Source organism: Geotrypetes seraphini, chromosome 11 (genome assembly GCF_902459505.1).
Source record: "Geotrypetes seraphini chromosome 11, aGeoSer1.1, whole genome shotgun sequence".
NCBI lineage: Eukaryota > Metazoa > Chordata > Amphibia > Gymnophiona > Dermophiidae > Geotrypetes > Geotrypetes seraphini.
Genome location: NC_047094.1, coordinates 26,542,884 through 26,569,947, shown reverse-complemented (window position 1 = coordinate 26,569,947; position 27,064 = coordinate 26,542,884). Strand labels below are relative to the sequence as shown.

The 27,064-nt window shown below is 39.0% G+C and overlaps 1 protein-coding gene across 5 annotated transcripts in view; it reads left to right on the top strand.

Moving 5' to 3' along the window:
* Positions 1-27,064, top strand: part of VWA3A (von Willebrand factor A domain containing 3A) — a 142,158-nt gene that overhangs the window by 18,653 nt on the left and 96,441 nt on the right. For 4 of the 5 annotated variants that reach the window (XR_004536495.1, XM_033914789.1, XM_033914788.1 and 1 more), the window contains 7 exons: positions 5,456-5,554; positions 6,091-6,197; positions 17,763-17,888; positions 18,571-18,679; positions 21,399-21,464; positions 23,113-23,244; positions 23,465-23,603. Coding sequence is in view for 4 of the 5 variants with exons in the window: in XM_033914789.1 (XP_033770680.1) it covers positions 5,456-5,554; positions 6,091-6,197; positions 17,763-17,888; positions 18,571-18,679; positions 21,399-21,464; positions 23,113-23,244; positions 23,465-23,603 (778 nt within the window). In the remaining variant the exon portion in view is untranslated. Of the gene's footprint in view, positions 1-5,455; positions 5,555-6,090; positions 6,198-14,942; positions 15,449-17,762; positions 17,889-18,570; positions 18,680-21,398; positions 21,465-23,112; positions 23,245-23,464; positions 23,604-27,064 lie in introns of those variants that run through there. The other variant, XM_033914791.1, reaches the window with a different exon arrangement.

The following is a 27,064-nucleotide window of genomic DNA, read 5'->3' as shown; positions in this document are numbered from 1 at the left end:
ATGAGGTAACATAGCGGTGGAGTGGTGGGGCTGAGGCTTACTCATAAACGATATGAGTTTTTGATATCCAGTTCCGAATGGCAGATTTGATCTATGAACGTTAGGACTGGAAATAGATTGATACTAAGTAGATTGCCATAGGCTTTGTAGGGCATTCTTATAGATATGGCATAAAGAATTCCACCAAAAATTGTAGCTTAATCTACTCCAATTCTTCCAATTAAATGTAATATGTGTGTGTTTATATTTTTCTGATACACTTGTTGTAATATGAAAAAATGAATAAAGAAATTAAAAAAATTAAAAATTAATAAATTATTAGAAAATCATGTAGGACTCTCATATGACACTATATTATTTGGTACAGCAATGAGAACTCAGAGTCCGATTTCTGCAAACAATAACAAGCTATTGTTGATTTTAACAGGGGTCGCCATGCAATAGATTACTCAAAATTGGAAAGATTATACTAAATTAAATTATACATTTTGGTGGAACTCAGTTTGTCATATATATAAGATGGAAAAGGTGTTAGCGTTACAACAAGGAAGTCTTCATAATTTTAAAAAAATTTGGGAACCATTGACTAATTATTCTAATGATCAGATATCTTAGCACGTGGGTAGTAGTTATGTAGGGGCGGGGTGGGAAATGTATATCATATGGAAATAGGAATATTGATAAAAAGGGGGGTATTTATTCTGTATTACAAGATGATTTGTTTGTAAATACAAGTGATATATGACAATTGATTATAATATGTTTAATTCACTTGTTGTAAGAATTCAAAAATGAATAAATAAAAATTATTTAAAAAAAAATAAAAAAATAAATGTAATATGTTGAATGACGACTCCAGTCATAATTAGCAAAAGCCTGTTATTTTTTTTAGGATATTTGACTCTTTGCCCTCATTGACAAGCCAAATAAAATAGTATCATATGATAGGGCTACCGGATTCTCTAATAAAGAATTTATTTGGCCCCATATTGATTCCCGGAAAGCCTAAATAAATAGACAATAAAATAATAAATGATCTAAAGTCCCCGCTTTGAGATGACAGTGCCAACATCTATTAGACTTTGAGCTATCTAATTTTTGTAAACGAACAGAGGTCCAGAATGCTCTATGTAACAGAAAAAAACCGAATTTGTCTCATAGATGCCAGCACTGTACATTTCATCCTCCAAGACCAAATTTGCGGCCATTGAGACGCAGTAATTTGATGCTTGATCTCAATGCTCCAAATGTACTAAAAACTGGGTGCGCAGTTAGACATGCAGGGGAGAGAATGACTTATAATTTTAAAGTGTTTGAAGCTTGTGCAGATGAGGCCAGAGCTTGTAGGAATTGGGCAGGGACAGGAAAAGAACTCACCGAGAAGGAACGGGAAAATGAGTTCCCGCGGGGATGGGGAAAAATTTGTCCCTGTGTCATTCTCTAATGTAGGGGTCATTTATGTGCGTACCTAAGTTACTACTACTACTTATTTCTCTAATGCTGCTAGATATACAATGTTGTACATTAAAACATTCAAGAAACAGTCCCTGCTCAGTAGAGCTTACAATCTAATCAAGCAGACAAGCAGTACAAGTAGGGGAGTCAGGGAGTTTCTCAGGCATTGGTGCTTTACGAGCAAGAGGGAGTTAGGCGTTAAAAGCAAGCTTGGATTTGAATACTGCTAGGGACGAAGCTTGATGCACTGACTCAGACAGTCTGTTCCAGGCATACGGTGCCGCAAGAGAGAAGGAAGATAGTCTGGAGTAGTCAGTAGCTAATTAGCTAATTGGCATTATGTAGCAATAACTGGAGCCAGTAAAAACCAATTGGCACTAATTTGTAATTACACGTATAAATGACATAGACATCTATTCTATAAACGTTATATTAAATTTTTAACACAACTAAACTGAACAATCAACCTGATTTCATTAACAGACTTCTAATCCCGTATAGCGCACCAAAATCTCTCCGCTCAGTTTCCCAAAATCTTTTAGTTATACCTTTGTTAAAATCTATTAATACGTTGCGCTCCAATAACTTTGCTGTTACTGCCCCCACTCTGTGGAATTCATTACCGATCCATCTGCGCTACGAATCTGATATAAAACAATTTAAAACTAAATTAAAAACATTTCTATTCCAAGATGCTTTTGGATAATAATTGCCCTTTTAAGGGCTAAATTTAAATTTAAACTTCTGCTACTTTTTACCTAACCTATTGTCTTATCCTTTTATGTCTCACCTTTTCTATATCAATTGTAGTTCTTCCCTACTATCCCATTGTTGTGTAGTCTGTACGTCTTTGACTTTTATCTATTATCCCTGTTTTTATATGTTCCTATGTAATTTATTATTTGTTTTTATGTAATTTTATATTGTTAACTGCTTAGAAACCAGAATAAGCGGTCTAAAAAATATTTTAATAAACTAGAAACTTGTGAGGCATGGGCAGGTCAAGCGCCACATAACTAGATGCTAAGTTATAGAATATTGGCAGTTATATACAATGGAATAGTAAGGGGGGGCGAGGAGGGCAGTCCGCCCTGGGCGCCATGTTGATGGGGGCACGGCACTCCTCCTCTCCGCCCTCGCCTCTTCCTATTCTTCCCCTCCATGCGTGCGCCCCCTTCCCTTCCCCCATACCGCTAGATGAAGTTGTTCGTGGCAGTCAACAACGTGCTCTTTACGATAAGAAGCAACGTCATAGGGACGGGGTCATGAGGAGCACGTCGTTGACCGCGGCAAGCAACAACTTCAACTAGAGGTACGGGGTGAGGGAAGGGGGGCTTGCGTGGTATGTGGGATCAGGGAAGGAGCAGGGGGGCTGAGATGAGGGCGGGAGAGGGGCACCACCGCCCCAGGTTCCTCTTGCCCTCGCCACGCCACTGGCTATGTATGTAACTGGCAATATTTGGGTGTGAACATTTACAGCAGCCATAGACACGGTATAAGTGCTCATGCCTAGAGATGGGTATCAAAATGCACATTCTTTTTTTTTTTTTTTTTATAAATCTTTATTCATTTTAAATCTTTCAACAAGTGTACAATAAAATATTCTATAATAGCAACTACTGTACATGCAATATTGCTGTTATAGAATTGGTACTTATTGTCCAAATTTTGGGTGCTAAGGTTTAGCGCCCTTTCGTGAATTGAGCCTTAAATGAATACTGATGTTAATAAAAAGACTCCAGGTCAAGAGGAACAGACTAATGCATTAAGAATATACCCCTAGATTCTGAACAGGTTGTCCAAAATTAGGTGCTCAGGATAGATGTGCACACAAATTAATTAGTTAATGAGGTATCAACAACCAATAATTGAAGTTAATTAGCAACTATTTGGATTTGTGTGCATATCTGCCCTAGTCACTATTCAGTAACATCCGCACTTAATATGTAATATGTAAAAAATTTTTTAAAAAAATATCCGCACTTAAATTTCATAATGCGCAACTCAAAAGGGGCGTAGCTATAAGAGGAGTATGGACAGATCAAAGGGCTTTCCCAGAACTTAGGTGCGATGATATAAAATAATGCCATATCTGCACCCAAAGTTAGTCACAAATCCACACTAAGCTAGTATTCTGCAGATACCAGTTTAGCACAGATCTTTTCGGCACCTAACTTTGATGCCATTTACTAAACCTGGTCCTTAATGTGCAATTTAGCTGGCATTAACTGTTTGTAGTAATTGTAATCATGGCGATTTTCTACATGGGGGGTGATTTTATTGGGAGCCTAAGTTGAGGCCAGTCGAGTTTCGGTTTTGGTGCTGAAACCGATCTGAAATCTTGGTTTGGGATTTGGATGGAAATCCCTGTGCATTTTTGGCTAAAACTGAACCTTTCACCCCCTTCCTCTTTCCCCGTGACAGCACTGCTGTGCCCCGCCCTTCCCACCCAACTCTCCTGCGCTCTGCCGCCCCGCTCTCTGCCCCGACTCTCCTGCGCTCTTTGCCTCGACTTTCCTGCTCTTGCCGCCACGCTCTCTGCCCCGACTCTTCTGCTCTTGCCCCCCGACTCCGTGGTTTTAACCCATGGGTTTAAAGCGGGGCTGCACTATGGCGTGTTCTTTTAAGTTCCAGAACACACCTTAGTGCAGCCTTGATTTAAACCTGTGGGTTAAAACCACGGGCTCACAAAAAAAGTAAAAAGACTAAATAAAAGGTTTCCAGGCAAAGAAGGTGGTCTGCACATGCGTAAGGATTGCTCTCCACTGATCTGTGCTGTCGGTGGGGGGCGTGCCTCCGATCGCCCCCATTTGTGGAACAGCGTGCCACGGATTGGACAGGATCGGGAAGGTTAGTGAATCTAGGCCTCAACCCTGCCCATACCTCCATTAAAAAGGCCATCCAAACGACTGATGCTTGGTTGATACATGATTATTGGCTGCCGGGCCTAAAGGCTTAAAGCCCTTTATGTTTATTTGATTTCTTAGTATACCACCTTATATATAAGTAAACTACCTTTTAAAAAGTGCAGCATAAATTCCTGAAAATTCCTTACCTCCTCTTACAAGAGTGTATTACTTATCTGCTAAGCCCCAATTCAAAGAAGAAAACATGGAGGAACCCCGAGAAAGGTCATTGGACATTTCAGCAATATTGGAACAATCAGATAGAGAGTTGGCGGTTCCAGCTACTCTCTTGTTGTCTGTGGCTTTGGCTCCAGACAAGGATTGGATATTAAAACTTTTCTTTAAAAATAGGACTAAAGACTTCCTGGGGCAATATATTCAGATTTTCCCTGATGTCTCCAGAGAGACTCAAAAAAGAAGGAAAGAATTTCTAATTTTAAAACCTGGAGTGACTCAAATAGGGGGTAGTTTTTTCTTGAGATATCCATGTAAATGTGTAGTTAGATATTTATCATTGAAATATATATTTACAGAGCCATCTCAATTGATTAGTTTTCTCTCAATGAAACGTCTTGAAAAAGGAATAACAACGTAATAACGCCTATGAGAAATTAGTTCCCCGCACTTTAGTTAGACAAGGATTTTTCTTGCTTAATTAATTTGAAGTATATAAGTTCTGCTCTTAATAATGGATCCAATAATATTGAGGACTAGTGTGAGAACAGCTAGATTGGTATTTCCTTGTAGCAAATATTAATTTTGGAATTATAGTTTAATATGTAGTTTGATCTCACTTTTCTGTACAAGATGTATATGCTTGGTAATATTGTAAAATGTTATAAATAAAATATTTTTTTAAAAAAAGTGCATTTGGCCTGTCATAGAACAGAACTGGTAAAATATCAGTTATAAGGATTATTTAATGTAGAAATAGATGATCTGCTTTTGATTATTAGCTGTGTATTTCTCCTTCACATTATAACAGAATAAAAAAATGTATTGATGGATTAAACATTACCTTATGTAATACAGTATATGCATTTATTAAAGCTAAACACTTTATAGACATGAGAAATAACTGTAATTCTTTTTAGATTTTTGGCCTGATTAAAGGAGACAGAGTTGGTGTTCTGGTTGACACTTCGGATATAAACTTTGGGCCTGGAAGACTTGATTTTCAAAGAGAAATTTTGGTAATTTTTGAGTTTAAATGAAATTTGAATGCCATGTGAAAATGGCTTTACAAGAATTAATCTCTTTAATTTTTTTTAAATTGCTGTTCTACTCAGTATTGGCATCTGCATTTTAACATTTTAACTTAAAATTTTATTTAGTTAAAAGAAGACCAATAAAATTGGAGGTTAACAATAAAATATTCATCTTATCAATGATTAAGAAGGACTTTCCATTTGACAGAGATTAATGGACACAAAGGTGAAAGCTTAAGCAAAGAGAATCCATTACCTGAACTGTGAACAGCTTAGGAAATAAATGAATATTGTGTGTAATGCATATTTCACATATACCATATAGTCTGTCCTGAGGAAAGGCTACACAATGGTGCTTATTTTAGAAACTCTAAAACCAGCATTTAGAAATCCATATTACATGGATGTCCAAATACCGATTTTGTAAAGCCAAGATATGAATGTCTAACATTTCCTATACATATAACCTCTGTGTATCTAACATGTTGTTTATAAAAATAATATGACTTTCTTTCCTGAAGTGTCTAATAGACCAGCAGCTGTGTTACAAGAAGCAGCTATATTTCCTCTCATTTGCTACCGATTTTGCATTTCTATGGGAGAATGCAAGAGATGTTAATATACGCACGTAAGTGTTCTTTTTTTCAGCCTTTGATTCTAAACTACTAGAGTATTCATATCCATATATTATTCCTAGTATATCCATCTTATGAGTTGTGTATAGAAACTTCACTCTTCAGCACTCTCCAGACCGGTATAGGATCTTATAAGCAGGTATATATCTCATCATGACCAGCAGGTGGAGACTGAAAGAAGAAGCTAGAAGCTATAGCATTTTTAGTGTTTGCCAACAAATTATGGCTCTTGATAAAGTGAACACAATGTAAGATTAATTTGAAGACATTCAAGGAGAAGTAGAAGAGAATACACAACCAACTTGCTGGAAGCAGAACAGAGGACATGGGGGGAATTGTATAAATGATGCTCAGAAATGGACACCAGAAAAGACTGGCACAAAGTATTCTATATTCCCACGCCTAAACTCTGGGCACCAAACTTATGCTTGCAGAAACCTGGTATGAATGCTGGCACCCAGGTTAGGCGTGGAGACCCATTATTTAACACTGCATGCAAATTTTTGGAATGCTCCTAACTGCCTATTCCCCTCCCATGGCCATGTCCCCTTTTGAGATGCACATGATGGGCTATACAGTAGGTGCCCAGTGTTATAGAATAACATGCAGCCAGTTGTACATGCAAATCCTAATTAGTGCCAATTAACATATAATTGTTTGTTAATGTGTAGTTATTGATGGTTAACAGCTTGTTATCCAATCAATTAGTGGGTGCATCTCAGGAGCATGACTGCCAGGGGTATAGCTACCATTAAGCAACCAGCAAAAAGCTTAGGACCGCTCAATGGTAGGGGTCACCTGCTGTTGAATTGAGGCGCTCTCTGTCCAGTATCTCTCTCTCTTCCTTCTTCCTCCTTTAGGTCCAGCATAACTCTTTAGCCCTTCCCCTGCAATCCACCAGTCTCATGGTGGGCAGTCAGCAGAGGCAGCAATGAAAACAGGTTATCTTTGGCTGCCTTCACTAGGGCCTTTCTTCTGCTTTGTCCTGGAGAGGGAGTATGAGAGAGAGAGAGAGAGAGATGCTGGCCTGGGTGGGGAAAAGGGTGATGGGGGAGAGGGGAGAGATTCTGACCCCAGCATAGGTTGAAGCAGAAGAGAAAGAAGGACAGACAGGCCCCTGGATGGAAGATGCAGGAGAAAGGGGAAAAAAGGGGGAGGAACAAGGACACAGGGAAGAAATTCTGGGCATGAAGGGGCATAGGAACATGGACACAGGGAAATGCTGGGCAGAACAGATAAGGGACACAGAAGGAAGATAGATGGTAGACATAGAGAGAGAAGAAATGTCAAAAGGACAGAAGACTCTGGAAAGAGAGTTGAGAAAAAAAAAAAAAAAAAAAAAGTTAAAAGCAGAAGAGAGGGGGGCGTGGCTTGGACGCGAACGATGACGGTTGGGTGAAGAAAGAGCTCCGTACAGACAAGCTTAATTTTCAGAAAAAACTACAAAAAAAACGTTCTTAATGGTGTAATAAATTGGAGTTTGCCTCTTTGATTAGGTCGGAGAGATATTTGAAAGGGAAAATCGGGAGAAAGAGGTGCCGTTTTTGTTTGTTTTTGTTTCCTGGGAAGCGAGGTGTGGAGGGCTGAAGCCGTCTTCAGCGGCTTTTCAGTGTTGCCAGGGAGGGCTGGTCCGAGACGCCGTGAGGCCAGGGAGGCTTTCCTTCCCCTCCTCTTTGGCACAGTCAAAGCTCTCCGGCGAAGGAAAGATTTCCCGAAGCTGGGGTCTTGCAGGCGGTTGCTCGGTGCACCGCGACCGCGGCCATCTTGGATCGGAAAAAAATTGACAAAGTCTGTCGATGAGCTGCCTAGTGACAGAGATAAAGGTTTTTTTTTTTTTTTTTTTGAAATGCCTAATGCCTGTCAAACTAGAGAAATGGGCTGCTTTTAAATAGCTGTCCTCTACTGGAGATGAGGTGAGGTCTGCAATGAAATCTAATTGGCAACGGTTTTTTTTTAACTATTTCCTTGCTGCTAACTTCAAAAATAAACTGTGAAGGATCAGTATAAATATCAATCTCAGATATAGGAGATTGTAGGTTTTTGGGCTCTGAAAAAAGGTCAAATAAAAGGATTGTTAATTTCTTTGACCTGAAGAAAAAGTGACATTGAGGCAGTTGAGAGACACTGAAATACATATACATACACATTGAAAGTTTAAAGTAAATATATTGGATGGAATATTGCTCTCCTCGGTAAAGGCTGCGATTGGGCTTGTAAGAGGAGAGCAAGAAAGAAAGGCTGCGATTTTCAGCTGAGGCTGGATGCCAACAACGAATTTGCAATAGAGCCTAAGACAAATAACTTACAGTTGCTTTAAGAATACTGTAAAAAAAAAAAAAAGGAGCGTGGCTTGGATGAATGATTGGATAAACGAATAGCTTCTTATATGCAAATATATTAAAAAGAATTACTACCAAATATTTTAAAGAAACTAAAATATATATTGAAATATGACTTCAACTAAACAAAATAAAACTGACTTGGGAGCTGGAACATCGGGAAGCAATAAGAGGTCGAAACCTGAGCCAGGTACACCCTCTAAAATCCCATTACCAACAGAAAAAAATATGGATGTTATGGAAGAACTAAGACAAATAAAAGAAATTGTCTTAGATAGTAACAAAAAACTACAAAAAGCAATGGAAGATGCTGCAATTCTAACTAAAAGAGTGGACATCACAGAAAATAGAATTTCAACATTAGAAGATATTACAGAACAATTAAATACAGATATGAATCACAGCAAAATCATATGGAAAGAAATAACAGAGATAAAAAAAAATCTTGAAGATAGCCGGAATCGTGAAAGACGGAATAATTTAAGAATAATCGGATTACCTGAAGGAGTGGAAAAGAATGATCCGATTGCATTTCTTGAAAAATTTCTACCTAAAATACTACCACTGAAATTTAAAACGGAACTGGAAATTGAAAGAGCTCATAGGATTCCAACACAAAGAAATAACACTCAAACAGGTCCAAGAACTTTAATTTTCAAACTTTTAAGGCACCAACAAGCAATTGAAATATGCCAAATAGCCAAGGAAATCAAAAATCTTAAATGCCAAGATTCAAAAATATACATCGTCCCGGACTTTGCAAAAGAAACAGCAACAAAAAGAAAACAATTCTTAGACATGAGACCACAACTAAGATCTCTAGGAGCTAGATTTGGGCTCCTTTACCCGGCAATTATGAAGGTTACCATTGCTAACAAAACGCAAAACTTTACGGATCCAAAAAAACTACAGGAATTTATAAATCAACTGGAGCAACCTATGACAATCTAAAGAACAATTAATAAGTTCATACTAAAGACTATTGACGGTTAAAGATAGTTCAGAACGGAAAGCAATGGAAAAAGAACACACAAAGATCGAATTAAAGACTTAAACAACTTGCAACATTCTCCATGGAAAACAAGAAAACTGAAAAATACAAAAAAAAAAAAAAAAAAAAAAATTCTAGAATTTTACTCAGAATAAATAGAATAAACTTACTGGAAGGAACGAAAATAAAGTGAAACACATCTCCAAACTCAAATGATGACGAAGAAAGTTTTTTCAACAACTTAAAGATGTACTGATTGAATGAGAAATTTTGAAAGCGGAGTAATAATAAGAAAGAGAATCATCCTTCAATCACAAAGAAGATTATAAAAAAAAAAAAAAATAAGACGAAGTGATTGGTTTGCTATATTTCCGTTTGAAGGTGGTACTTCGGGTTTAATTTTGTGTTTAAGATACATTAAAATGCGTTTCAAATACGAAATATATGAAAAGAATGTATCTTAGACGCAAAAATTGCCTGGAAAAAATTTTTTTTAAATATATATATCTCAAAATTTATGTTCTTTTATTTATTAAGTTGAATTTTAGTACCCACAATTGTTCAACAGGCAATCCTCTATGGGAGATAAAAGGAGAGTTTTTTAGCACAGGACTTCACTCTTGTCTGCACAGGCCTCAGATACTTTAAAATCATAGATATCTAGAGAGTATACTATTGAGACAGAACTTACAAGAATACTGATGAGAATGTTAGCTTCTCTTAATTGACAACTCTTTCGTGAATCATAAGAAAATAATGAGTATAAAAGATGGGGGGATTCCTGTGCTGAAGACTCTTGTTACAGTTCTGAGGAAAGAGGCTAAATTGGAAAGCTTCTTAAAGTAAAAATAATATACCACCTGAAAAGAAATGAAATGTAATTGAAATGTTCTTAGATATAAGTGATTTAATATAATCATTCTTATGGATTTAAAGATATACAAATACAGAAAATAATCTTTCAATACATAAGAATGAAAAACTTTTTACTTATTCTTATAATTAATAATAAAATAAGAGAAAATATACAGAAATATATAAAAAATGGTAGTACTTTATATAATTATTAATAGCTTATCGGAGTTATCTAAATCTAACCTCAACCTGCGTATCCAAGTTTTCGTAATTAATAAGGGGGGGAAGGGAGGGAAAAGAGGGATGGGAGGGAATAAAAGGGAAATATATAAGGTAATCATGGGAATAAAGGAAAAAAGAGAAATGAAATACTTAAAACATTGGGAAAATATACATAATTTAATATCTGAGAATTTAAAAATAAATGGATATTAAAATTATGTCTTTAAATGTTAACGGTCTAAATCATATGATAAAAAGGAAAAAAGCACTATCATTTTTAAAAAGGCAAGATGCAGATATATGCCTTATACAAGAGACCCACCTCTCACATATAGAATCTAAAAAGCTAGAAGGAGGCTGGGTCAAACAGTGTTTTTTCTCACCAGCTATAGGGAAAAAAGCAGGTGTTGCTATTTTAATTAATAAAAAATGCTCTGCTTCATTTAAACTAAAAGCTTCAGATATTCATGGAAGATGGATAATGGTGGAAATGAATATGGGAAATACTACCATGACGTTAATCAATATATACGCCCCTAATTCGAACCAAAATGAATTCTTTAAAACTCTTCAACAACTAATCATACCACTGGCTACTTCAAATCTTATAGTAGCAGGGGACTTCAATGCTGTAATGGATCCTTTATTAGATAAAAACCCAAGTAGAGTTATGAAATCTATGGGACTAGATAATTTGATTCAATCTTGTGATTTAATAGATATATGGAGAATACTTCATTTTGATGGTCGGGAATTTTCTTTCTGTTCTCATGTTCACAATTCCTTTTCAAGAATAGATTATATCTTTACTTCAAATCATCTTGCACATCAAGTGACACAAGCAGCCATTGATCCAATTATTCTATCTGACCATGGTGGAGTGTGGATCAAAATTAAAACTACAGATCAAAATAATAACAGACCAATTTGGAAAATGGATAATACACTGTTGGTTGACCAAAACTTTTGTGAAAATCTTCTAACAAAAATGAAAGAATTTTTTCAAATAAACGATAATGATGATATTAACAGAGAAACTTTATGGGATGCTTTTAAGGCATCAATTAGAGGACAAATAATTTCTTATTCGGCTTTTCTAAAAAAACAAATTAAAAAACAATTTTTAATCTTAGAAAAAGAGATTAAAAATTTAGAATCAAAACTTATAGAAAAATGGGAATATTCTATTCAACAAGAATTATTAAAATTAAAAGGTAAATATAATGAGATCTCATCTAAGATGATTAGGAAAGATTTATTTTCTCAACAAACATTGTACTATGGTAATTCAAACAAATCAGGAAGAATATTGGCAAATTATCTTAAAGCGAAAAAAAGAAAAACAAAATTAATAGCAATAAAAGATGAAAATGGAAATACATATACACAAATTGAACCTATTTTAAAACAATTCTTAAAATTTTATAAATCTCTTTATTCTTCCGAAAATTATCTAAATAAAGAAAAAGATGGTTTTGAATTTTTAAAAATGTTAGAGGGTCCAAAAATTCCTGAACATATAAAACGAAGTTTGGAAGAACCAATATCACTAAAAGAATTAGGAACAGCTTTGAAGTCCCTTAGAGTTGGATCCGCTCCAGGTGGTGATGGATATACAGTGGAATTTTATAAAACATTTCAAAATTTTTTATTACCCTATTTATTAAATCTTTATCAATATCAACTCAATAAAGGTTGTATCAAAGGCACTATAGCAGAATCTTTGACTATTGTTTTGCCAAAGTCCAATAAAGATCCCACTTTGGTCTCAAACTATAGACCAATATCTTTAATAAATGTAGATGGAAAATTATTAGCAAAAATACTTGCGCTAAGATTAGCTAAAGCTCTCCCCCATATAATAGGTATGCATCAAACAGGATTCGTTGCTCAAAGACATTCATCTCACAATACCAGATTAACATTCCATATGTTATATTTAACAAAGAAAATGAATGAACCTACTTTTGCAATTTCATTAGATGCAGAAAAGGCCTTTGATAGAGTAGAATGGCCTTTCATGTATCAAGCAATGGAATGGTTTGGTATAGGTCCTGGATTTATACAAATGATACAAACAATGTATAGCTCCCCTTCTGCTAGACTATATATTAATAATACGTTTTCAGAAAAATTTAATCTACAGAGAGGAGTTAGACAAGGATGTCCCTTATCCCCTTTGCTGTTTGATATTGTTTTAGAACCCTTAATATTAGCCATCCAACAAGCTAAGGAGATACAGGGTATACCTCATTCAGATAAAGAATATAAGATATCTGCTTACGCAGTTGATTTATTACTATATCTGAAGAATCCAGAATCCAACATTCCACATCTACTTGAATTGATTGAGAAATTTGGAAATTTTTCAGGATATAAAATTAATTGGAATAAATCAGAGATTCTTCCACTAAATATACATTGTACAAAAGGTTTATTTGATACATTCCCTTTTGTTTGGAAGGAAGAATATATTAAATACCTTGGAATTTTGATAACAAAAACAGTAGATGAAACAATGAAAATTAATGAAAAATGCTTATTACAAAAAGTAATAGAAATGTGTGAGCAATGGAATCCTTTGCATTTATCTTGGTGGGGAAGAGTACAAACTGTAAAAATGATGATTTTACCGGTAGTATGTTACCAAATGGGGATGATACCAGTTTTCTTTCAAGATTCATTTTATACAAAAATAAATAGGACTTTGACAAAATTTATATGGCTCAATAAAAAACCAAGAATTGCTCTAGCGTCATTACAAAAACCAATTAAGGAGGGAGGGGTAAATTTTCCCAATTTTTATAGGTATCATCAAGCCTATATCTTACGTCATGGTATGTATTGGATCCTCCCAGAACCCACAGATAATATTCCAGACTGGTTTTGGCTAGAATGGAGGCTTATGTTTCCATTACGTCTTAATCATGTAATTAGTATCAAAATGCCAAGGTTATACAAAGATCATAAAATATTTATGGATACCTGGAAAACTTTAAAATACATAAGTAATCTTACTCAAATTCCAATTAGTAAATCAACCAACCAAACTATATGGCTAAACCCCAAGATCAAAATTGGCGGTTTTAAAGTCATCTGGAAACATTGGATGATAGCAGGCATTCGCACTTTGGATGATGTAATTAAAAATGATAAATTGCTGGAGTTTTCACAATTGCAACAAAAATTTGGTCTCAATAAAACACAATATTTTAAATGGTTGCAATTGAAGCAATCTATTCAGAAAGGGTTCCCTGAATGGAAAGATCTCGCTAAATATCACAGTTTGGAATTCTTATGTTTCCAGATGGACTCAATTGGTCACAAAGCCGCACAGTGGTATAAATTAATATCCGGATATATAAATAAAAAACCAAAAAACGGTCTTAGAAACATTTGGAGCATTGAGATAAAACACCAAATTAGTACATCTCAATGGCCACGACTTTGGTCTTGGAGGCTAAAATGTACGGTGTCAGCATCTATGAGACAAACTTGGTTTTTTCTTCTTCATAGAGCTTTTTGGACCCCTACTCGTTTACAAAAAATAGATAGTTCAAGATCTAATAGATGCTGGCACTGTCATATTGAAATTGGGACATTAGATCATCTTTTATTCTTTTGTCCATTTATCCTATCATTCTGGAAATCAATTTGGCCCCAAATTAACAGAATGTTAGAAAATCCGGTAGCCTTGACATATGATACTATATTATTTGGAACAACCATGAGAGCAAAAAGCCAAATTTCATCTAGTAATAACAAACTTTTATTTATTTTAACTGGAATTGCAATACAACAAATTACATCCAATTGGAAACAACATGATAGATTGAATTATATGTTCTGGTGGAATTCGGTATGCCACATATACAAAATGGAACTCGCTATTGCAACACACAAAGGATACATGAATAAATTTCAAAAAATATGGGGACCATTAACTGATTTTTGTAAAGAAAGATAATTTTTTCCTATAAATAAAACTAGGAAATATCTGAAGACCGTTAACATGATTTCTCTAATAAAAATCAACTTTTCCCATGATAAGATAATTGTAAAGAGGGGAACGGGGTGGGCTTTTCAATTTTGATTATTACATACTAAATTAATATTTAAAGAATGTACAATAAAATTGATTTATGTATTATTGGTTGGGAAGGAGGGAGGGACAGGGGATTATTATATTAATGTTAAACTTGATATTAATATATGAGTTAGTCAAGTGTGTATTTAAGTTTCCATTGAGTTTATTTGTAACACTTGTTGTAACATAAAAAAATGAATAAAGATTTAAAAAACAAAAGCAGAAGAGAGACAAAGAGACCAATGCATTGCTCAGACAACAAAGATAGAAAAAGTATTTTTTTCTGAATTTATTAATTGTGTATATGTCAGCTTTGGGAAATGTGTATCTCTGATAACTTGGGAAAGATGGTGTTTGCGTAAGGGGGGGCCCATTCAGCTCTAGCTACACCATTGGGGTCAGCCTATGAAATAAGGAAGCACTCCCTTATTTGGCAGTCTTACCTCTGGTAGTACATTCTGATAACCTGTAGTGGTCAGACATTGCATTTTCCAAGAAAACATCATCAAAGGCAGGTGTGAGTGGGCATCACTTCTGTCTAAGAATTAAATGCCATCTTTCTGTAAGTTTGGATTATTTTGTTAGATTGTAACCCAGGTCTCAATATGATTTCCTATTTGCAATTCCTCCCTCATTTTATTTTGTGCCTCATAGATAAGCGATTTCACAGGTGTTATATCAGATAAAGATGAACTTTGAACTGAGTTGCAGATTTGGGAGGAAACTTTGGGGGCCCAATGTGTCCACCAGGTATTGTCTCAGGGGAGGGGGTTCTCCGGGTAGCTAAAGGGTTATTCAGCTAAACTACTGCACTTTACTACAAATTACTTTAATTCCTGCACTAGAACTTTTGCTATAGTTCCAGGGCTGTAATAAATATTTGGGAGAAAGTTAAAAGTAAGACTACAGTAAGATTTAGCATAGCTTCTTAGCTTGTCTGTTCTGTTGGTTTGCATGCTGACCATGTTATCCTTTAGAAAGATGGTTTTATTGTGGATTTTTTTGCACTGAGAGCCAGAGTTACTGAAGTGAGTTTAATGAAATAACACATTTTATTTGCCAAATAACATGCATTAATTGACTATGATATGCCTTATTTACCCTTAAACAATATAAAACCCCAAAATGTTTTGTTTTATTTACCCTTAAGGCAGGATTTTTTTTTTTTTTACCTCAACACATGTTAAAATAGTGGTGATATGCAAAGCATACAGAAGCACTTAGAACTGTTCATTATGCAAAATGAATAATGCAGCTTGTATTAAATCTCACAAGCTACATTATTCATGAAAAGATAATGTCACCTCAAGAGGCATCATTGTCTTTCCCTCCTGGGAGCACCAGGATGTTCCTAAGGAGCAACTTAAAAGAGGAGGTATTCAAAAGACAGGAGAAATTCCCAGACCCTCCTAACCTCCAAATTTTTTTAAATTTATTTAAATATATATATACCACTTATAGCTTAAGGTACTGAAGCATTTTTCCCTGTCTCTCCTGGTGGGCTCATAATCTACCAGGGACAATGGGGGGAATTGAGTGACTTGCCTAGGGTCACAAGGAGCAGTGTGCGATTTGAACCCATAACCTCAGGGTGCTGAGACTATGGCTCTAACTACTGCACCACACACTCCCTGGGGCCCCCTAGTAGTACTTCCGAGGGGTTAGGCTGCTACCGTGTTTCCCCGATGATAAGGCAGGGCCATCAAATAAGACAGCCCTCCCTTTTTAGAAAAAAATGTAAAATAAGGCACCCCCCCGCAAATAAGCCACCCACCGATACCTGCGCTTACCCGAATCGGGTGGTACGGTGGGTGACTCCGTGTGGTCCCTGGCACCCCCGACACAATCGGGGCAAGAGGGAGCTCAAGCCCTCTTGCCCCCCCGACTCCCCGACACGATCGGGGCAAAAAGGAGCCCAAGCCCTCTTGCCCCGCCGATTCCCCAACTCCCCGACAATATCGGGCCAGGAGGGAGCCCAAGTCCTCCTGGCCCTGGTGACCCCACCCCGCTAGTTGTTCGGGCCAGGAGGGAGCCCAAACCCTCCTGGCCACGGCGACCCCCTAACCCCACCCTGCACTACATTACGGGCAGGAGGGATCCCAGGCCCTCCTGCCCTCGATGCAAACCCCCCTCCCCCCAACGACCGCCCCCCCCCAAGAACCTCCGACCGCCCCCCCAGCCGACCCGCGACCCCCCTGGCCGACCCCCACGACCCCCCCAACCCCTTCCCCGTACCTTTCTGTAGTTGGCCGGACAGACGGGAGCCAAACCCGCCTGTCCGGCAGGCAGCCAACGATGGAATGAGGCCGGATTGGCCCATCCGTCCCAAAGCTCCGCCTACTGGTGGGGCCTAAGGCGCCTAGGCCAATCAGAATAGGCCCGGGAGCCTTAGGTCCCTCCTGGGGGCGGGGCCTGAGGCACATGGGCCCAACCCAACCATGTGCCTCAGGCCCTGCCCCCAGGAGGGACCTAAGGCTCCCGGGCCTATTCTGATTGGCCCAGGCGCCTTAGGCCCCACCAGTAGGCGGAGCTTTGGGACGGATGGGCCAATCTGGCCTCATTCCGTCGTTGGCTGCCTGCCGGACAGGCGGGTTTGGCTCCCGTCTGTCCGGCCAACTACAGAAAGGTACGGGGAAGGGGGGTGGGGGTGTCGTGGGGGTCGGCCAGGGGGGTCGGGTCGGCTGGGGGGGCGGTCGGTGGTTCTTGGGGGGGGGGCGGTCGTTGGGGGGAGGGTGGTTTGCGTCGAGGGCAGGAGGGCTTGGGATCCCTCCTGCCCGTAATGTAGTGCGGGGTGGGGTTAGGGGGTCGCCGTGGCCAGGAGGATTTAGGCTCCCTCCTGGCCCGAACAACTAGGGGGGGGTCGCCAGGGCCAGGAGGATTTGGGCTCCCTCTTCTTCATGGGTAAATAAGGCATCCCCCTGAAAATAAGCCCTAGAGCATATTTTGGCCTTCCAAAAAAAATAAGACAGTGTCTTACCATCGGGGAAACACGGTATGTATCTTTTTGGTATGTTTTGTTTTCGGTTATGCCACTCCAAATGCCTCTTTTTTGTTCTTATTTTAGTCTGCATGAAGCAAGACAGTGGATACAGGAAATGAAGCCAAATGGGGGCTGCAATCTGCTTAAAGCAATCAAGAAGATCATGACAATAAAAGGACTGGATTCTTTAGCTATTATAACAGGAAGTTGGTAGGTCTATTATATTCTCTGGCAATATGGACTTAGGGATCCTTTTACTAAGGCGCATTAGCCGTTTTGTCGCATTATAGTCTATGGACGCGTTAGCGTTTAGCGTACGCTAAAACCGCTAACACATTAGTAGAAGGACCTTTAGTACGAGTAGAATGTTTGGAAATAGCTGAGCAATTCGCCTCTTCCATGTATCAACTACTATATTGCTTTTTATTCCTAAAAATTGTAATTCAGATTGGGAACTTATAGTGTCATGAACTGACTCCAGCAAAATTTTTGTTAAGTGCATATATACAAATTTCTTCTTCGTTGTGGTTAATAATATCTTTTTATTTATAAAATGGAAAGGGTATTTGCTCTAAAACAAGGCAATTATAATAAGTTTAAAAAGATTTGGGGGCCATTGACGATTTATTCTGATGCTCAGACATCTTAAACACCTAAATATTGGACAAGATAAGGGGGTGGGGTGGGATTATGAAGGATAATAATTGATAATTGTTATTTATTAGTATATGGGTGGGAGGGGTGGGCTTCTTATATAATTATCTATTTGGAATATTACAAATAAGAATGTCAAGTGATTAATTAAGATAGTTATGAATGATTGTTGTACACTTGTTGTAATTTTTGAAAATGAATAAAGATTTAAAAAAAAATAATATCTTTTTCTTCTTAGCCCTGATCAAGCATCAGAAATTTTGTCAGACTACATTCAACAGTGTGTCCTGGGAAGAAGTCTGCTAATCCATGTCGTGGCATATAAATGTAGCAATCAGGGAACTCGGGTAAGTGATTGTAAAGCTAAAATGCTGGCATTTTTCCTACGTATAGATGATGGTCCGGGGCTCTTTTCAGCAGTGCAGCAGAATAGACCTTGATCGGTGGAATATCAAAATTTTAATAAGCTCTAACTGGAATAGATGTTAACTTCAGATCCTCTTAAGAGAACCCAAAAAGGGAAGAGAGCAAAATAATCAAAATAGGAGATCTTCCCTCCCTAGCACTGTAAAGGAGAAAAGAGGGGCAACAGACTGTAGAAAATAACCAAAAGATTACATTACATTAGTGTTTTCTGTCCCGCCAATACCTTTCAGTTCTAGGCGGTTTACAAAAAGAATTGCCCTGGGCATTCCCAGGGAGCTTATGGAGTTGATAGATAGAGTGAGCTTACACGAATTGAAGACTAGCATGAGCGAGTCCAACTTAAAACAATTTAAAGTGCAGTTAAAAACATTTCTATTCCAAGATGCTTTCGGATAAAAACTGTCCTTCTAAGGACAAAACCACCAGAAGAATGCTATCATCCCACTCCTACCGTACCTTCCTTTTATGTTACCCCTATCCTATCAGAATTGTATTTCTGCCCTACTACCCTGCTGTTTGAGTGAGTCTGTTCATGTTATTAGTGTTTTTATTGTGTTTTTAACGTTATTATACCCCAAAGTAATACTTGTTTTTATGTAATTATATAATGTAAACCGCTTAGAAATTGGGATAAGCGATTTATAAAATCTTTTAATAAACTTGAAACTTGATCAGGGGGAGGGTTTATAAGGTTTTAGTTAGCTCATTTGACAAATTTTTTGAAAAGTATAGTTTTCAGTTCTTTCCTGGTTGTCTTGGTCAGCAGCTTGGAGAGGTGGCGGTCTATTTTCACCGCTCTGGTAGATAGTAGTTCGTCATATAATTTTTTCGCTTTGTATGCCTTTTGCTGGGGGGATGGGTGAAGAGAGCCTGCATTCTCCTCAGTCTTGATGGGTTATTTCTGATTAGGTGGTTGTTTAGGACCAGTTCCATTTAGGGCTCTGAAGAGGGTGCAGAAGAATTTGTATTGTATGCGTGCTTGTAGTGGGAGCCAGTGGGAGTCATGGACAGCAGTGGTAATGGGAGCGTATTTTTTCAGTGAATATATCAATCTGATAGCTGTGTTTTTGCACTGTTTTAAGATGACTGAGGACCTTGCCTTTTCACAAATTAATTTAGAGTAGTTCTTACATCTTTTGTTTATTAACTCTTTTCTCCTTCTGATCATCATTTATGTTGTCCAATTTCAGCAGTTCCCTCTGGCAACCTTAACTGCCTGCGATAGTTACATTATTTTTTTTTTCAAATTCTTTATTCATTTTTCCATCTTACATCAATAACAAAAATTACGTCATTTAAACCTTGTAAATATCACTTGTACTTCTTTTAACATCATCCTTAAAAACATACATTTATACCCTCCCCTCCCACCCTTCCCACAAATATTTTAATCAAAAATATCATATAAATATTATCAATTGATCAAACCTTAATATAACTTTATACCCACCCCTCCCCCCTATGTATAAGTGTACTTTCAATGGATAATGGTGTCTACTCATTGCAATAATTTGTCAATGGCCCCCAAATCTTTTTAAAATTATTATAATTCCTATATTATATATATATTATAAATACTATGAATTATTAATGATAATATTTTGAATATGTAATAATTGATATATATTGTATGATTCAAATATTGTAAGAATGGAAAATTTATAAATAAAAAATTAAAAAAAAAAAAAAAAAAAAAAAAAAAAAAAATTATTATAATTCCCTCTTTGTATGGCAATTACTCTTTCCAATTTGTAAATGTGGCATAACTAATTCCACCAGAAGGTATAGTTAAGTCTACTGTAATTTTTCCAATTACTGGTAATATGTTGTATGGCGACATTATTGATTTTCATTGTATTAAAAAGTTTTGAAAATTACACTTTTATACAGTATGACATGTTTTCTCTTGATTGCATGCCATTGTTTTGCTGTACTGTCACCTAGATGTAGTCCAAGTGAACAAGTTTAGTGAACTTCATAAGTTAGCAGCATGGGAGTGGTTGGCTTTGGTTTATTTTGCTTTATGATTATGATTTTAAAAAGCAAAAGGGGTATAGTAACTAAACTAGAGATGCCACTGCAGCTTTAGGGTGTGTGTGTCAGTAGGCAGTGGTAGAGATTGTGCATCTCTCCTTCTGTTGGTGTGTTTTGTTTTGTTTATTCTGCACATGTGTCCATCACTATAACCAGCGATGGGCACATGCAAATTTAGCGAATCTTCGCTACTCTCCACCAACCTCATTTGCATGAGTGTTTTTTTGGAGAATGACTCACTTTTTTAAAATCTCTATTTTAATGGCTGTGATAGCAGCCTGTCATTTTTTTTTTTAATTGAATCAGGTTGGGCAGACTGGATGGACCATTGAATCAGGTTAGGGAGACTGGATGGACCATTCGGGTCTTTATCTGCTGTCATCCACTATGTTACTATGAAAATCTAGGCCTAGAATCTTTATTTAGTGAATTTACTTCTTTCTCTTTTTTATTTCCTATATCTTTTGCATTTGTTTATTGAATTGTAAGATTTTTAAGATATGGCAATAAAAATACAATATAACAATTTAATAATGTTATGTCTTGAAAATCATGTCCAGTTCAACAATCTAAGCAGAAACCTGGCTTCTCTATCTCTTTATACAGGCTGCTTTAAAGAGCCTTGCAGAAAATGTTAAAGGACGTTACCACTCTTATTCCTCATGTAATGAGGTAAGTAGATAATGTGCAGAAATTTTGACTTTATTTTTAAATTCATTTGTGCTCTCAGGCACTTCACTTTCTACTACACTGTGAACTGCAAAAAAAAACCCACACCAAAATGTTTTTTGTTGTATCCTCCACTGAACTCGGCCGATTCTTATGAAATTTAGTACATTATGTCCTGAATGAAGTTAATGCAAAATGTTGTAAATATTTCCCATCGCACCACAACACTACTTTGTGAAAATGAATTGTTCCTATGGGAAATGCACAGAAGCAGACAATAGTTTGTAAGCAGTCTCTGTATCAAAATGGTTTTCACTACAGAAGACTGAATTCTGATAAAGAACTTGGTACTGCTAAAAGGTTACAGCAGTCGACGATTGTTGAAAGAGTTCCCACAGAGAGGTTGGAACAAAAACAGCCTTGATGTGCTGCTATGCAAGATCCGATCAACGGGCATTGTGGATCGTATGCCAGGCAGCGGATGACCACGCTCGATTCACACATAAAAGCATGTTGACGTTGTACGCAGTCTTGTACTGAGCCAGGAGGATGTGTCACAAACACACTGGACCATTTGCCAAAAAGCAAGAGAATCCAGACAACTATGGCTAGGATAATTCATGCCGATCTGAAATTAAAGTGTCTTAAAAAGTGTCCACCATCTTACGCCACCATCTTGGCCACTCCCCCAGAGACCAGTGGCAGTAACCATTTGTATTGTAGAGCATCATATAATGATTAAAAATGTTGTGTGATTATGGCACCCAGGTACCCCCCTCTTCAAACCCAGCATGCACCCAAAAAGAGGGAGGAAAAGCCTCAGACTAATGTAGCAATATAGAACCAAAAGGTACAGATCAAAACTGCTTTAAATACTTTCACTGGCAAAAAACTCCCTCACAGAACAGCTCAGGTTTAGAAAAGGGCAAAGTCACCCAGAGGCACGCTCAAGGAAGCTGACAAAAGACGACTTGAGCTCCAACGCTGTCACGTCTTCTCCAGTCTTCCCAACAATCGACCTTGTTTCCCCAATGTTTGGCTCATCAGGGGAACAAACAATGCAGCCTTGAAAAGTGGGGCTGGTCTCAGCATACAACACAAATTCTACTGCACTCTATTCAAAGCCCTAAATGGAAATGGTCCAAGCTATCTGAACAATTGCCTAATCATGAAAAACACATCCAGACCAAGGAGAACTCAAGCACACTTTACCCACTCCCAATCAAAGGCATTCAAAAAAAAAAAATATATGACGGTCTACTAGCCACCAGAGCGGCAAAAATAGCCCACCACCTCTCAAATCTGCTGACCATGACGGCCAGCTACAATACATTCAGGAAAGAACTGAAAACTATACTAATCAAGAAATTTGTCAAATGATCTAACCAAACCTTATCGACCCTTCCCAGATCCCGACGCATACTATAGCTATCAACCTTGTAATCTCCCTGGGAATGCCCAGGCTAATTTCTTGTTGTAAACCGCCTAGAACTGGAAGGTATTGGTGGGATAGAAGACATCAATGTAATGTAATATAAAAAAACCAAACGAACCTATGTTTGCTAACACAAAATATAGCTTGGAAAATTCCTATAGAAATTTTTCTGTAAAATGTACATTTGTGATTACACTTAACTTTTTGTTTTTACAGGATCATCTGAATACCAGCAGTGATGTACAGATGCTACTTCATGAATGTCAGAAAGCCTGGGATGTTCTCAGCAAGATCAAAGAAATGACACAGGGAACTCTTGATGATACACTCACTGGCATGATGCAAGAAGTAAAGGAGTCATTCTAGAGCATCTTTACATTTAGGGGGAAGTTATTTTGGGTTATTTTGCCACAACTCATGACATTTTAGCACAAGTCCTATTGTATGCAATGAGACCTATTTATTTATTTATTTGGATTTATATCCCATCCTCTTCTTTCAATGTGTTTAAATGGATTAACACAGCAGCCACAGTACTTTATTATTCTGTATCTTGAAACTATTTCAGATTTCCACAGAGGTTGCAAAGTTGCCACCTATGCAGTATCTACCCCAGCCTCCAAATCATGAAGGTCCCCTTAGTATAGTAATTCCAGGATTCCTACCCAAAACTTCAGCAGACTGGCTGCATAAAAATGGACTGAAAGGTATGTCAGACTAATGGAGTGTCGTGCAAACTTTCCGGCCGGCAGCACATTAAATTTAAATGCCCCCAGCCGGAAGACCCCAGAAGTCTGCGGAGGCCCATTTGGCCGTGACCCGCTTCGGTGAAGGGATCCGGGAGGTGCGGGGAGAGGAGGAGATACTCCGGCCAGGAGGAGAGTCACCTACTCCAGCTGACTTCCTACAGGACATGCCTCTTGCCGCGAGAGGCACATCCTGTAGGCAGTCAGCCGGTGTGGATGACTAATGGACCAAAAGTAATTGAAAGCAGCGGGACAGTCTTTTTTTTTTTTTAATTCTTTATTCATTTTAAAACTTATAACAAGTGCACAAGATTACAACATTGAAAACTTTTACACAGCACTTAAAATTATTTCTATTATCCCAGGACAAGCAGGCAGCTATTCTTGACTGAAGGGTGACGGCACCGACGGAGCCCCGGTACGGACACTTTTAGAGTGATTGCACTCTAAGAACTTGGAAAGTTCTGGTAAGCCGCACCGCGCACGCGCGAGTGCCTTCCCGCCCGACAGAGGCGCGCGGTCCCCAGTTTTCTTGTTTCCGCGGAGCCAAGAAGACGCACGTTTCAACGGCTGTTGAACTTTTTCTATTTTTCGCCTTCCCGCTCGCGTAAACTTCTTGGGAAATATTGTTTCCCTCTTTTTATTTATTTATTTTCTTTAAAAAAAAAAAACCCGAATTTTGGTTTTCTTCTTATTTTTTCGTTTTGCCCGGCGGGGCCTGCTGCCACCATCGAGGCCTCGGCCTTCGATTTGGCAGAAGCCGTGTTTACGTTCATGCCCCCCCAACCCGGCTTTAAAAAGTGCCAGCGGTGCGCGAGGCCTATTTCTAACTCTGACCCGCACAACTGGTGTTTGCAGTGCCTCGGACCTGACCATCGGGCATCCTCCTGCACACGCTGTGCCACTCTCCAAAAAAGAACCCTAAAAAACCGTCAAATTCAGCAACGGTTATTATTCGGTACCGACATGTCGGACACGGCGGCACTGGTCCCTACTTCGATCCCGACGCAGTCGGCACCCGTCTCATCGACGCCGCGCGATACCGCGTCGGCGCCGCACCAGTCAGGTAAGCCGGCTAAGAAGCCTTCCCCGCTGGAGCGTCCTCCGGTCAAAGTAGCAGAGAGCCCAATCCTGCCGACCACGAGGCGCCCGCGGAAGCGCTCCGCACCGATAGAGGTAAGCCCCTCGACATCGGGTTCCTCTTCGGAGTGTAGAGCGGCACCAAAGGTACCGCAGAAGAGAAAAGCGGTACCGGTGCCTACTTTAGACGAGCGCATTGCTGCCGTCTTACAAGTGCAATTGGAAACTCAGCTAAAACAAATCCTTCCTGCACTCCTGGTACCGAACCTTCCGGTACCGGTCCGGTCTGAGCCATCGGTGCCGATAGTGGCACAGCCTATGCTCTCGGCTTCCTCTTTGTCGGCACCGACACAGTCTACTTCCATGCCAGTCCTGGCACCAGAGTCGACTGCTCAGCATCAGGCTGTTCAGACTGCGGCACCGGTGCAACGGCAATCTCCCGGTACCGTCTCTATGAGATCAGGAAAATCGGTACGCAAGTCCCGACATCTTGATCCCTCCACTCCAGATTCTCGACACAGTTTTCAAATTCGAGATCCTGATCTGTGGGGTGATTCAGAGGATCCTATGCTCTCTGAAGGGGAATGTTCATCTGGTGATGAGGACCCTTCTACTTTAGATCCATCTTCTAGACCAGATGTATCTTCATTCTCATCCTTTTTAAAAGAGATGTGTGACTCTCTCTCTATCCCCTTGGAGGCTGAGTCGAAAAAATCCAAAGCTTTTCTTGAAGCACTGGATTTTGACCAACCTCCAAAGGAATATCTCAAGCTACCCCTCCATGATATCTTGAGAGAGACCTTTTACAAGAATTTGGAGACACCCTTGACTATTCCTGGAGCACCTCGCAAATTAGACTCCTTATACAAAGTCATCCCAATTCCTGGGTTTGACAAACCACAGCTCCCACATGAGTCCCTCTTGGTTGAATCCACTCTGAAAAAATCCACGGGAGCTAGTGTGTACGCCTCAGTCCCTCCTGGCAGAGAGGGACAGGCCATGGACAAATTTGGCAAACGGCTATACCAAAATGCCATGTTAGCCAACAGGTCAGGGAATTATGCATTCCACTTCTCCTTTTATCTTAAACATCTAATTCAAGATCTCACTACTTTTGAGAAGTACCTCCCTGACCGTAAAAAATCTGCTTTTCGCCGCACTACTTCATCACTGTTGCAGCTTAGGAAGTTCATGGTTAGATCGATCTATGACACCTTTGAGCTGACCTCTCGTGCTACAGCTATGTCGGTGGCTATGCGTCGACTGGCGTGGCTCAGAGTGTCAGAACTAGATGTCAATCATCAGGATCGACTAGCTAATACACCGTGCCTAGGGGATGAGCTCTTTGGAGAATCCATGGACTCCACCACTCAAAAGTTGTCGGCACATGAAACTAGGTGGGATACTCTCCTCAAAACCAAAAAGAAAACCCCACCTTCTAGGCCTTTTCGCCAACAGTCGGCCTACCAACGTCGATTTGTTGCTCGCCCTTTGCCACAAGCCCAGCAACAACCCAGACGTCAGCGACAACAACAGAGGCCAGCTGCTAGACCAGCACAGCAGCAACAACAGGTGAAGCCTCCCCCTTCGCAAAAATCCACTCAACCCTTTTGACTTAGTTCTCCAGGACATAGCCAGTCTCCATCCTGCTACCCATCTTCCACAGCCTATAGGAGGACGCCTTACTGTCTTCATCAGCCGCTGGGAATCCATCACCTCGGACCAGTGGGTCCTCAACATCATCCGCCACGGCTACTCTCTCAACTTTCACACTCTTCCGGGCCAAAGTGTTCCAAAAGAGTCTGCTTTGAACTCTCCTCAGTCCTCCCTCCTTCTTCAGGAAGTTCAATCCCTCCTCCTTCTGAACGCCATAGAGGAAGTTCCTCTAGATCAAAAGGGGCAGGGATTCTATTCACGTTATTTCCTAGTCCCCAAAAAAACAGGAGATCTAAGACCTATTCTAGATCTTCGGGACCTCAACAAATGCTTGGTCAAAGAGAAATTCAAAATGTTGTCTCTGGCCACTCTTTACCCCCTTCTCAATCAAGGCGACTGGCTATGCTCCCTCGATCTCAAAGAAGCATACACTCACATACCGATCGATCTAGCATCCAGAAAGTATCTCCGCTTCATGATCAATCGTTGTCACTACCAGTACAAGGTTCTGCCCTTCGGTCTTGCCTCCTCTCCAAGAGTGTTCACCAAATGCCTGATTGTGGTAGCTGCTTTTCTTCGTACTCACCACCTTCAGGTGTTTCCTTATCTGGACGATTGGTTGATCAAGGCCGATGCGCCTCAGACTGTTCTCACGGCCACCAACCAGACCATTCTATTTCTCCGTT